The sequence below is a fragment of the Patagioenas fasciata genome, chromosome Z, assembly GCF_037038585.1.
Source record: "Patagioenas fasciata isolate bPatFas1 chromosome Z, bPatFas1.hap1, whole genome shotgun sequence".
NCBI lineage: Eukaryota > Metazoa > Chordata > Aves > Columbiformes > Columbidae > Patagioenas > Patagioenas fasciata.
The window spans coordinates 53353272-53366846 of NC_092560.1; the positions used below are offsets into that span (position 1 = coordinate 53353272).

Here is a 13575-nt window from a genome sequence, read left to right on the forward strand (position 1 = left end):
TTAAAAAGATAGTGTGATTTTTTAAAATTATTTTAATTTTTTTTATGATTTTTATGATTTTTATTCTTTTTATTATTATCTTTTGTCTTAACTGGAAGCTTTTTGAAGGTAAAATGTAGCATTCTGTAATATCACTAATTAATTGCTTGGGCATGAAGGCTGGCTATATTTTTTGAAGGGTGAAGAATTCAGTTACTGAGATCGGTAATGAAATCAATGATTATTTTCTCTGTGATTCTAAATGTTTTTCAATTTCTTATTGTGATTAGAAGCATGAAAAACAACAAAATCTGTCTTATGAGAGAGTTTCTGACAGATTTTTGAACATAGCAAGTAAAAGACTAGTTCACATACTAATCCAAAATAAAGCACAGGGCTAGCCTGACGATTTACCATTTGGAGAACTGGTATTCAGGCTCAACTCTGCCTTGCTATATCTGACCTTTATCAAGCTTCATAAGGATGTATACCTAAGAAACGAATCTGTTCCACAATTAATAGATCTAATTATTAGATAGCTGGGTCTAGTATTTTAAATTTGTTTGCGTTATGGAATAGAGGATAGCAAGAAACAGCCAATGTGACACACATGCTTCTTTATATAAACTTTTAAAGAACTGAATAATTTGAAGGAACTAAATTTGAAGGAGGATAAGATCTGTTATCAAAATGTTTAAAATTGGTTTAGATTTTCAGTTTAATGGTTAATCTCTCACTTGTATATAGGTGAGTAGCTTAAGTTAATCTTCAACATTGCAACACTTCTAATGTGAAACTTGGTTTAAAATAGTAGTTTTCAGAGAGCTAATTCTGTGAATATTCATGGAAAAATGTTAATGTTCAGGGAATGAACTTCCAGCATTGTAGGTTATTTTAACAAGCTACAGAATTTATGGTTGTAAGAACATACAGTTGTACCCTTACTGATACTGGAACTGAAGCATTCCTGCCTAACTTTTGTATGCCTTTGAATGATGCTTTATTAGGTTTTTTAAAAAGGTAAATATTTGACTCTGTTGCAGGTGTATTAATTCTTGTTTTTTCATCTTACTAAGATTGTTCCTAGAGCTCTTTTCAGCAGTAGTAGAATAGAGTGAAACTCCGGGAATTTGTGATTCCAGAGAAGGATGACTGAAGCTGTTTTTTTTTTTTTTAACTACCAATACCCTTTGGTTCACTTACGCTTTCAGAGATCACAACTCTTTCCAGAAAGATGAATGCCGTTTTCTTCCCATCTAAACTAAGCCATGCAACAGCTATTTGTACTTGGTCATGTTGGGTTGTGTATTTGTTGGATATGCCTGGTGTATGTATATGGGCAAGACTGAGGTCTCTTTCTCCTTGATGTCTCTCTTTCTTTGATAGAGATCAACCAAAGTGAGGCAAGACAGTCTTCTGCCATCTGGTGTGAAGGTTTCCACAAAGTTTGTGTCAAAGTTTAATAGAGAAAACAGCATTGTTAAATTAAGAAAAAAAATACCTTAGGACAAATGCTGTCTTGAAAGGAAAGACTTCCTCTTTTGTAAGCATATAAATGTATTGGGAAACACTAAAATAAGCTTTACTCTTTGTTACCGTATGACAGTGCGCTGACCCAAGCAGAAGAGTGTTATTGCTCCTTTAAAGCTGAAGTCAGCTTAGATTAGTATGACTTTAACTAGCTGTGATTTTAAAACAAAATCTGTCAGAGTTTTTTGATTTTGACTTGCTTAAATCTTGCACATGTTCTTTTAACAATTGCCAGGAGAGGTTCCAAAGAGGCCAGAAGAGAGTTGTTGACAAAGACTGATAAGAACCATCCATGAACCAGAGCAGCAAGCCTTTTTTTTTTTTGCCTGCCTTTCGAAAATAAACTTCCTCTAGTCAGGATAGAATGACAGACTATAAAAACATGCTTAGATACAGTTTTGTTCCTGTCAAACTTTTTATCCATCAGAAGGGAAAGATGGATTTTCTCAACCTATTGTTGAAAAATAATGTTCATACCTAGTTTATTTATGTAGGAAGGAGTTTTAGTTACCCGCTTTCATGTTTTCCAGTTCAAATGAAGAATGTGTAAATCCTTGAGTTTGATCCCCTTTTTTGAATCTCCTTCAAGAAGACAGAGGTGAATGATTGAACATGCACTTCTGGGAAGGAAGTGTGAAGGAGAATGCCATGTGAAAGCTCCATAGATGCTGGAGTTGGGGAGTATGTTTGATATTTGAGTAAAAATCATAAATGTTTTCATTTGCTTTTTGTAGGAAAAGAGAAGAAAATAGGAGTTCTTGCAAATACCTATGCAAACTGTCATCTGTTCTTTAAAACAATCAGGAATGCTAAGGTGTATGGGTTTTGGATGCTTCCCATCCAGAAAGGGGCATATACCTGTTGTGTTGTTTCTTGATGAACCCTGCCCTGGAGAAAACTGAAGACAAGGCTTCTGTTTCTTATCAAATGTTCTTACTAAAATCTGAGAAGAGGTCTGAGGATCTCATTAGAGAAGTTCATTTTAAGTTTAGATAATGGAGCAGAAATCGGGAATGATTAGGACTGCACACAAGGCTGACCACAATCTTAATTGGATGGCATTACTGTATATGGGTTAGTGCAGGCTGTCGTTGTGATTAGTTATGTAGCTATGATTTAGATCCTTTGGATCCGAAATACGTTTGATAGACAAGTTGAGCACATTTTTTTACCCTTACATTTTCATGAATGATCCTGTCTTATTTAGCAAGTACTTCCCATGCAAACACCATATGTTTCTGCTCAGCTTATCACTGTTACAACTGGATATTTCATAAAAAAGAAAGAAGTTGCCTGCACAGTAAGATGCCTGGTGAGATTCTTGGGATCATACACTTTCCCCTTGCTGGAAAATATGGACAATGATGTCAACAAATATTAAGATACTTGTAAAAAAAAAAAAAATCTGCTATCCCAGCATGTTGCGTTTAAGATGCCTGACCCCCTATCTTACGATGTTTTAGTACAATTCCTACCTATTTCTGTCACTGAATGTTTAGTGCTTCTGCCATCCTAAATTATATGAAACTAAGCTTAAGCCACCTGGCTGAAACTTCACTGACCTACCTGTCGCCACAGAAATCAAGTCCAATCTCCCAAAATTTCTGTAGTTATATTGACCAAAATTTAAGTAATTTGATTAGTGCAATCTCAGAGATCTTTCGTTTTGTTATTGGGCTGCACAGTATTCTGGCAGTGGCTTCTATTTTAGTGAAACTCAAAAAACCAAGAAAACTCAGCCTGAAATAGGCATATGACACGGAAAATGGCTTAGGTTCCCCAGATTTCTGAAGCTCGGTTCTTAGTTGTAATAGGAACTGGAAAGCAAACCTTAGTAGGCAAGGCTATTAGCTCTGGTTATAAACAGATGAGATGTAGCTGCTCCATTAAGAGAACTTGGAAGGGTGAGGGGGATAGTAACATGATGATGATTAATTTCCCTCTCTCTGCTTTCTTCTACCTTAATCTCTGACCATCAGGCTGGTAAGAATCTTGAACTATGAACTACTGTCAGACCACATTCCTCTAGCTGATTATGTTTTACGGATGTTTTCTGCTGGCTCTTACGTTATTTGGGCAGAACGATACTTTTGTTCAGTGTTGTTAGTCCAATCATTTTCTGCTAGTCTTTAGCTAGTAGACCTCTTTGAGTTTTAAAGGTTCTGTTACCAGTGTCAGCTGCTCTGACCAGATGCGCACTTGTCTTTTATCCAGTTAACCATCTTCTTGGCCAGTTCTGTGAGGTGAATAAGGGAAAGGCCTCTGGATTAGCTCCATTTGTCATGCAGGAAAGATGTCAGGAAGTGAGAGAGGAAATATTAGGTTCCATTTGGTTTAAGGTCAGAACAAACATTCCCGGAGAACCAGAGCTGTCCTGGTGGCTGGAGAATTTATAAAGGAATTTGAGAGTAAGTTAATGGAAATGAAGATTAATGTTTTGTTTTGGTTTGGGTTTTTTTTGACAGTAGTAAGTGTTTTTGTGCTCTAAGAGTGAAAACCTAACACCATCTACACTCTTATATCTAGAAAATGTTTTGGTTTTCCCCTCTTCTGGTGGGTACTCTGAGATCAACTGAATTGGGCCCCTAAGGAGCTTAGATATACTAACGAAGCAGAGATAGGGTAAGATGTGCTGAATTGATATTGGGAAAGTAGTTAGTACCTTTGCTTTAAGGCTCTGTAGAGACATGAGGGAGATCAGCAAACCTGGAATGGAATTGCTTTGCTTAGTCCATTCACTTTGAGTCTGTCACATAGATGTCAGTTCCACGGGTATATATGAAAGTAAAGTTGCAGGAGTGCAGGGATGTAGTAATGAAACCTGGAAATACACTATTATTGGAATCAAAAGAGTTATGTAATTAGTGAAAAGTACTGTTTTTTGGAGATGTGTTATGACTTTGGGAATTGACAAATGTATGTCTGGCACTAGCATAATTTCAGGTATTTCTGGTGATTTCAGGTAGTAAACTCAACAAATGGAGAACTGAACACAGATGACCCAACTGCAGGCCGTTCAAATGCACCCATCACAGCTCCTGCAGAAGTAGAAGTAACGGATGAAACTAAGTATGTCCATCTTTTTATATTCTTTGGATCTTGTGTGCTCAGCTTCTTCAAAATTTTTGTATAGCTATTAAAAAATATTGTCTAAACTGAATAGCCATTGGTAAGGGGCAAAACTATAGTGCTATACGTAATTTTGGCTTTAAATAATAGACTTCCTGTAGCTTATGCTTTTTAGGCTGAGCCCTCAATAACACATCTCTCCACACTAGAAAAGTGCATGCATTTTTGACATTTCAACTGATTTTGAAATATTTATTTTAAGAACATTTTCTGGCTACCAAAAGTTATGTATGAAAAATGTAAGATTCTTCCTCTGTGTTGTATTCTGATTCTCTTTTTTCCCTTACTTTCTTTCTGTATAGCTGCCAGAAAGTATTGAACATGTGGTGAGTTCCGCAGCACAGGCAGAAATAGCCCCAGGGGTTTTGTTCTTATTATTTAGTTTGAAACTAATTTCAGAGAACTTTAAAATAATAAGTCAATTTGGAAATCACAAAACATGTTTCACTATTGTGAAACAAGTGTTTTACAAATGGCCACCTTCAGGGGCTATTTTACCTGCTTCACATCTTGCTTTCTTTTAAGTTATGTAGTCTGTGGTGTACTTTATTTAATCCTTTTTAGTGAGTAGTAGAATATTTTTCCTTACCCACTATCCTGTTTTAGAGGAGGAATTGTTCTTTTCAGATGTTGTAGCATTCAGCTAGTATTTTAACATCTAGAGAGTAACTGGCTTATATCAACAAGTAATAAATGCTACCAAATGTTTGAACTTTGCCGTTATCGCTGTAAACATTGTTTCCCAGATGATTAGTCTTTGACAACCTGCTAACTAATTACTAAAACATGACTTCAAGGTTCCGTAAAGTTACAGTGTAATTAAAGAGGAAAACATTAAGGTCTGTTAACATGTGATGGACAACTAGTGTATATATATTTGAGTAGTAAAGTCAGACTTGCAAAATAGTATTGAAAAACATTCTTGATAGCTAAAGGCGGTATAACTTTTGACATTTCTTTTATAATTTTGCTTAGAATAGAATTTTACAAGGGTATGCATCTCATTTATCATCAAACGGGAGCATGCAAGTATGAAGGATACATAAGTAGCAGAAAAATCCAGTAAGCGTTCCTTAATAGCAGTAAGTTTTGTAGGGCCCTTTTTCCTAACTTTTAGATAAGGGGCAGTTTCTCAAAGTACGATTTTTTTCTTGAAGTGATTGTTCTGCAAGCTCTTGTTTTCATGTGTAAGATTTATGTGCATGTGTAGTTAAAAATCGTGAATAGAAGTGCCTGTTGTGCCACACTTGTGAGTTAGTTTTGTGTGAGCACTGAGAACACCAGTTCTTTATCTGCCATCTTTGCAGAGTACTGTAGTATTATTTTTCTGGTTTTTCTATAATTCTGTTTTCTAAAACATATATTTAAAGCAAAAAAAAATCCAGACCACAAGGAGCAAGGATGTTGGTAGGCTGCACATAGAGAACTTCCCTATCTCTTCCCTTTGGAGATGTGCAGTCATAACCTTCCTTATGTCCAGTTTATGTACACAGAGGAAAAGATTAGATATCTTAAGTTTTGAGTAGTCCTTAGCACAATTAAACCAATGGTTACTTCTCTACAGAAAGTAAGAGAATTCTCAGAAGGCAAGATGCCACAGCTACTCTAAAAGTGTAGATGTTCATTTCCTTTGGTATGAATAGTTGATGGACAAATATGCTATCCATCACCTTTTTGGCTCTCTCTTCACTGGTTTTGTTTCAGACAAAATATCTAGTCTCAATATACTACACTTTAGGTTGATCTTATTTTTCAGTATGAAACAGACAAACTAGTTTTCCAGTAGTGTCTATTTTAACTGCAGATTCCACATTTGCGGGAGTAGAAGTTGTTCTGTATTTTGGTAGTAATTAAAGCAACACCCTCACACCCACACCTCCCCCACGTTGCTATCAGACATCAGTGTTTAAGTATACATCTTTTCTCAGTAGCAATACTAGAGAAGGTTTAAGTAATCCAAAGATATTGTGAGACACTTAAAAATCCATTTATAGATTTTTATACTGCTGAACAGTGTAAGGAAATGCAAGGATCAGTATCTTTCATGTCGTGATACAGACTTTTTTGGTTTTAAGGAGACATTGTTTTATCGGAAGACTCTCACTTTATGCCTCTTCCATAATCTTTTTGCCATCTGACAGTATGAACAAAGTTAATGTCTCTTGCTGATATCTTAATGTTGTAACATTTCCTCATACTCTGAGGACACAAACTGGAATATTTTTTTAGAAACATGTCATTCTTTGTTCTAGATGTTTGCATAGTTTTAGCAGCTTAGCATCACTATATCTTCATTTAAAAGACTGAAGAACAGGTGCCCTATCATGAATGGTTTTAATTATGAACACAAATATTGCTTACCTGAATATTAGATCTTCTGTTACCATTTCAGTGAGATACTGTAAATCAGAAAGTAGAAGGGTTTTTTTTTCAGTAAGCATTGCATTATTTTGGGACATACATCCAACATTTCCTGTTTTTCTTATATGTTTATGTACTCACATGCAGTATATATGCTAAATCTTATGCCTTGTCATCTTCATGCACTTCAGGTGTTGCTGTGCAGCAAACATGTACAGCAAGCACAGCTTAGCATTGGGTGTTGGGTTTTGAAGTTTTTGATGTTTGGGTTTTGTTGGTTTGGGTTTTATGCCTTTTTTTTTTCTTTGTGTGGTTTGTTTTGTTTTTTGCTTTTTTTAGAAAAAACACTTTCAGCACTATTTCAGTTGTTACTTACTGGAGTTGTAAAACAGGGAGAAAACTAACCTGATCACTGTTCTGCCCTGAAACTTGTACATCTTGTCTTGTATGGGTGGTCTTTGAGTTATCACTGAGCAATTAACATTTATTTTGTTAACTCTTTGCTAGACATCAGAACAGTTGCATCTATGAAACATGCGTAATTTGGTAACTAAGACGCTCTGCCCTGGGATGACAGAGGAGGACAAACAGGAAAAGATATGCTCTTTCCTTTTTGCATCTCGCATTCTTTTTGCGTTTTTAAACACATGATAATAATCAGTTAAGTGCTGCCACATGCTAGATGGCAAATATAAAACCACAGCCATCTAAACACAAACGAGAACTGATGTTGCTTTAGCATGTTGTGCCAAGGTTGTACTCAAGTGATAGAGGGGAGGGTATTTAACAGAAAAAAAGTATGATAATGTTTTAAGAAGGACAAGAAGTTTTTTGTAACCGTAATACGGAGATTGCTACCGTAGATGATATCTCAAAGGTCACTTTGGATTGTACAGGCAAATTAAGTTGTTTCTCAGGTTTCAAAAATTGGTATTATACTGCCTGCTGTAGAAATGTTTAATACCTACAGAGAAAGAGGTTAGTAGTCATTAAATGCTTTCTTTAAAGAAAAAATGTTTCTTTCCTAGAATTAGAAATTTTCAAAGTGCATTTATTCATATGCGTTTTGCCTGTGTATTGATTAATATGATAAACTCATGGTTTAATACTAGTTAATAATACCATTATCTGTAGCTTTAGTATGACTTTAAGCAATGTAATATACATAGAAAAGTGATAATGACACCCTCTAGTGACAGTATTCTTAAGAACATGTCTGTATTTCTTTTATACTCTTCAAGAGATCATGCACTATGGATCTCTAATATCAGAGTTACTTCTCTTTCATAAAACCTATTACCAGCAATGTAGTCTGACCTGTCTTATTCCCATGTAAATGTAAATATATTTAAAAATGACGTATATTTGGCCTTGGAAGGTTTGCAGGTCTAACACTCTCCGGCTGATAAATATACATTTCAGTAAGTTTCCAAGACAGTTCTGTGGTTTACAATGCTCTACATAACTTGCATTCCTTTAGCGTTTTTTAGGTATATTGTATGTTAGTAAGGGATTTATTTTCCCACACCAAATAACAGTCTTCAGCACTTAATGAAATTCTCTGAACTAGAATGCATTTGATTAGTTCTTACAACAATAAACCCACCTCACACACATACACACCAACCAACCAAAAAACCACACAAACAAAACGCAAGCAATAACAACAGAAAAAAACCAGCTATTAATAGAAATTATAGTCTTTGCAAGAGTATTATGCGAACTCCAGGAGGCCATTAAAAAAGCAGTGCTTTATGTTGGTTAAGAATAGAATTTTTGAATTCTGTGTTGCATGATGTCGTTCTTACCTGGTTGACAGAGAAGTAGCAAATTTAATAGGCTGTGGAGAAGGAATGAAGGACAGTATAAGATTTGTATCAAGAATGGCTTAAAATTTTCTGGGAAGGAAAGAAAGAAAACCTAAAGTGTTTGTGAATTAGAAATGTGATCTGCTGTTTCTTGAGACATGCTCCATATAAGCAAAATGTGGTTAAACAGTGAAAAGTTAAAATCCTGTATTGTTTTTCTAGAATATAAATTGTCTGAGACAGTTTGATCTTCCTACAGTTACTTACGTAACCTGTGTCCTGTATATACTGAAATTAAGAGAAAATTTTTCTATAAGATTTCTTTTAGCCTTCCTAATCTGAAACAAGTACAAAAGTGATTTACCATCACAGTCTAGGGTAGGATTTCCTCGTTTACAGTATCATAGGATAATTCACAATGAAAGGGAAGGAGCACTGTAAAATGCTTTTTTTTTTTTTTTTTTAAATACGATGTTTGTTGTATATATATATACAAATAAAATCCTTGGGAAAAGACTGGGGTGAAGGAAGGATTAAACTAAATTGGACTCCATACATCTGCATATAAATTCAAAGCTTAAGTGATAATGGATGTTAGTGGTTGTAGACAGATGCTAATAAAAAGGGCTAGTAATTATGAGAGAATTCTGGTTGCATTTGATGGCTACTAGCCTTCGAAAACAATTATGTCTCATTTAGAAGTACTTTGAAGTTCATAAATACAGTATATTTCTGCGATCTGTAAAAATATTTATGTAGTTTCCCCTAATGAGTTTTAGTTTTGGACTTTCTCTCTATCAATAACCAATGTTTTTTTCTACTAAAAGTTATGTAACTCTCAGAGCAGCCCTGGCCTGCCTCTGCCCACTGCTACTTTTTCAGTGACTGAGCAACAGGGTGCCCTTCTTCAGGTAACTTCTGTCTCCCCCTACGTTGGATGTTGTTCTGATCCCCTATAGAACCTTATTTTTAGACACTTATTCTCCCTGTTCTTCAGATGCTTTCCCCATTTCCCATATTCCAAACTAAATCAACAGAATGTTTGGTGAACTTAAGGACTTACTGATAGGTTACTGATGCAGTACATTTAGGTTTTCACTTCCATTGCATTGGTTTAAGAAAGGCTCTTGAGTATATAGCACTGCAGGTGAGGATTCAGTAACCAAACTGCAGAACTCCATGGGGCAGGCTCTGTTAAGGTAGACAGCCTGCATGTTCACTTTTGTTTGCAAATTGTGAAAACTTTACTAAATGCAAGGTTTATTTTAAAAGGTGGTGTTCAGGAGCTGACTGTTGCTTAAAATAAGGCTAACATTATGTGCAAATGAAAAACTATTCTTTGTGTATTTGTTGCTTTCCTTTTTAGTTTATTTTCAAAAATACTTCCTGGACTTCTGCAATCCTCCTCTGTATTGTCTATGTCTAACTCCCTCCAATTCTTTTTCCTGTTGTATTGTTTTTGCAGTTACTTTTGGATTGTCTCTTTTTGCTAAGTGATATTTGCAGTCTTTGTCAATTTTAGTTTCCTTTGCAATGAAAGACAAGAGAGAATGTCAGTACACTTAAAGCTGTGATTTTTTTTCACAGTAGTAATATCATCACAGCATTGAATCTGAACATTATCTTGTTCATGAATTCTTCTAAAATATTTTGTGGAATATCCTTGGAGAAGGTTTTTCTAAGTTCTGGTTGACAAAGGAAGCTCAGTTTGTTTTCTTGTGTTAGCAACAGTAGTGTCTTAAATATGCAGTTCAGGTGACATAGTCTTAAGCTCAAGCTTCTATTTGGCATATTACCAGTTAATGTGAAAGAGTACTCAGGTAATGGAACATTCCTTATTCTTACAAATACATTTTTAAGTCAGCCTATAATGCCTATGCTTTCAATACCCTCATACAATACTCTACTTGTTAGCTATTTTTATTGTAACGTTTTTCATTTCATAACCTTTTTCAAAAAAAAAAAAAAAGTGAAATGTGGCAAAAATACTTATTTCAGTTTCTTTCACTAATAAATTAATCAACTGCAATAGAGCTTAATGTATTCTTTATGGTCCTGTATATACTTGAACTACATACTTCAAATGAAACAAATACAGTAAGCAGAGTTTGACTTTGTGTTTTCTTTTTATATCATATGTAATTCATGTCACACCTGCAGGTGCTGCTGTTTTTTCAAGCGGAGGAAAAGGAAAACCATTCAGCGCCACAAGTGACTAGAACCAAGCAGAACATGGGAAATTGCCTATTTGTTCAACTACTGTCTTGTGATCCTAAAAAAAAGAAAACCTCCATAATGAGCACACGTTTTCCAAGGACTCCCTTAGAAACAATGTCATGCCTGTGTGCTTTGATTTGGTCCTCCTTCATCCATCTTTTGTTTCTTCTGTTCATCTATTCTGAAAGCTTTAAGGTTTTGTCAAATATGAGTGCTTCTTTGACCACCAACCAATGGACCAAGAAAACAGTACAAATGAAGAGTATCTTCAGCAAAACTAAGCTTGAAAAGTATTTTTTCTGTCCTAGGAAATACTAGCAGTGTCTTAGCTGAAGACAGATACTGTATATTTGTTATTTGAATTCATGGCAGCGTATCAAAAACACTTTTCTTCCAAAATGCAGAAGAAAAATACAGATGTACAACCATAGAAAAATGTTTTCCTTTCTGACCCATGTTTTGTTTTGTTTTGGTTTGGTTTTTTTTTGTTTGTTTGTGGTTTTTTTTTTTTTTTTTTTCCTGCCATATTACTGATGTAATCAAATTGTGTCAGTGTTAAACCCTGTCTGTAATCCTGTGGTACAGTCACTGTCTAGAGATACTGTGGATGCTGATTTAGCTGTGGACAGTTGTCTAAATGCTGGTGATACTGATGAACAAAGTATTGCCAGTAGCTTCTAGGTTTGAAAACCTGCTTTTATTATGCCTACAATGGAATTGTAGTACACTAGAAATGACAAGAGTGTGTGTATTATACAAAGAATACAGAAGTTTATATAATTTAAGTTGTGCTTCCAGTTATGTTAGTAAGGTTGAAATACCTTCAAAAGAGATCTACAGAGGAATTATAAAATGAGAAATAAATGTGAATCTGGTTACAGTGGAATCACTATTAAAGCCTATATGTTCACTAAGGTAGTTGATGATTGACAACATCTTTAAACCAAAAATATGTATGTGCCATGTAATGTTCAAGATCTGTTTGTAAATTGTGTTACTCTTTAATTTAGAAAGCAAATGCAATGGAAATGAATTAGGCTTTTCCCTTCTCTGCATACTAGTACATAGCACCCAAAATTTCCTGAAATTTCTTTTCTTCGAAATTTCTTGTCTTTCAGTGTAACGTCACTACTATAGTAGGATAGGAAGGAAGTGTCAGGTACTTCCCCACAGTCCAATGAAGTGCCTGCAGTCTGAACAAACCAGCAATTCTGTGGACAATGCAGCCCACTTTATATTTTCTTCAGAAAATATATGCTTCTTTAAAGCCATAGTGACAGAGGTATGCTTTTCTCATGTTTAGTTGCCAGTTATTGAAGAAAGGTTTTGAAAAATAAATGTGACTAGACAGATTTGTTGACCAAAACTCAGATTATATAAATTTTTTTTAGTTCTTCAAGACGTAGTTAGCATTTTTTTTCCTATCCACATATGCCTTTTGGCATACTTATTTATTTTTAATCCGTTTTGTGGTAGCATTTAAAATATATGTTAAGATAAATGCACACCTTTAAATTCATTACTGCATTTACAAGTATTTGAACTGTATTTTGTAATTTATTTTTCCTTAACAGCTCAAAGTATATTTTATTGTTTGGATTATGTGCTCATATGTATACTTTGATATTTGTCACCATTACTGTTCGTGACCTTAAATTTTAGTTTGAAAAAGCCTGAACTTGGCCTACAGAAACATAACAGGTCATAAGTTTCCACTCCACCAGTTTGTGTGATTGGTTATCTCAAACCCATGAAGTTACTTCTTTGCTTTTATTTGAACTGAAATGGTAGGTTACTTGACCATTCTCATATGAAAACACATCCTTCCTTGTAGTACTCGACCAAATTTGTTGCTTCATAAGATTTTAAGTACATGTGGTATGTGTATTTCTCACACACCTGATTAGTTTTATTCTCAGAGGTTTTTGACCTGTACAGTGTTTATATAATCTGAACTCTATACACATAGCAAGAAAGTGTGTATATAAGCTCTTTGTTTGCTGAAATGACCAGTGTCTAGGGACTTGCTTTTCAGCAATATTTTTTAAGTGCTTGATTTAAATGCTGAAGAAAGTTTTCTTCTAGCAAAATGGTCAGTACTAATGCAGCTATGTTCAGGTTATGTCATTATGATTTGCATTTTTTTTTTTCCTGACTAAACTAATGGAGTCAGTATTGGCTGGGTGTCTAATGAAATACATCCTAGTTTAAATGTAAGAAAAAAAAATAAAGATAGTTTTTTAAAACTTGCCTTTTTCCCCCCTTTGCTACAGTCTTGGATGAAATAGTGGGAGCTGTTATTTTAAGAATTGCTGAACAGTTTCGATCTTGTTGGACAGCAAGGAAATTGGAAGTGTGTTACTCAAAATGCTACCTCAACATTGCAGTTATGTTTGCTTAGGTAACAGGTGTTATTGCTATATGCTTTAATATATCTAATGATAACAATAGAGTGACGAGACTTGAATGCAGGTGTTTGTAACTAGGAAGTCTACTCAGGGTCTCCATGGATTGAAGTCTATGCAGTCTGTGCTACCTAGAATAAAAGCTG

At 34.9% G+C, this 13575-nt stretch overlaps 1 protein-coding gene across 22 annotated transcripts in view; it reads left to right on the forward strand.

The window, feature by feature from the left end:
• Positions 1–13274, forward strand: part of CSNK1G3 (casein kinase 1 gamma 3) — a 91237-nt gene extending 77963 nt beyond the window's left edge. For 12 of the 22 annotated variants that reach the window (XM_071802764.1, XM_071802763.1, XM_071802768.1 and 9 more), the window contains one exon: positions 10968–13274. In XM_071802764.1, coding sequence (XP_071658865.1) covers positions 10968–11342 — 375 coding nt within the window. In that variant the 3' untranslated portion in view covers positions 11343–13274. Of the gene's footprint in view, positions 1–4471; positions 4579–4940; positions 4965–9634; positions 9719–10967 lie in introns of all 22 variants that reach the window. The other 10 variants (XM_071802769.1, XM_071802771.1, XM_071802778.1 and 7 more) reach the window with 3 other exon arrangements.
• Positions 13275–13575: the final 301 nt, after the last annotated feature.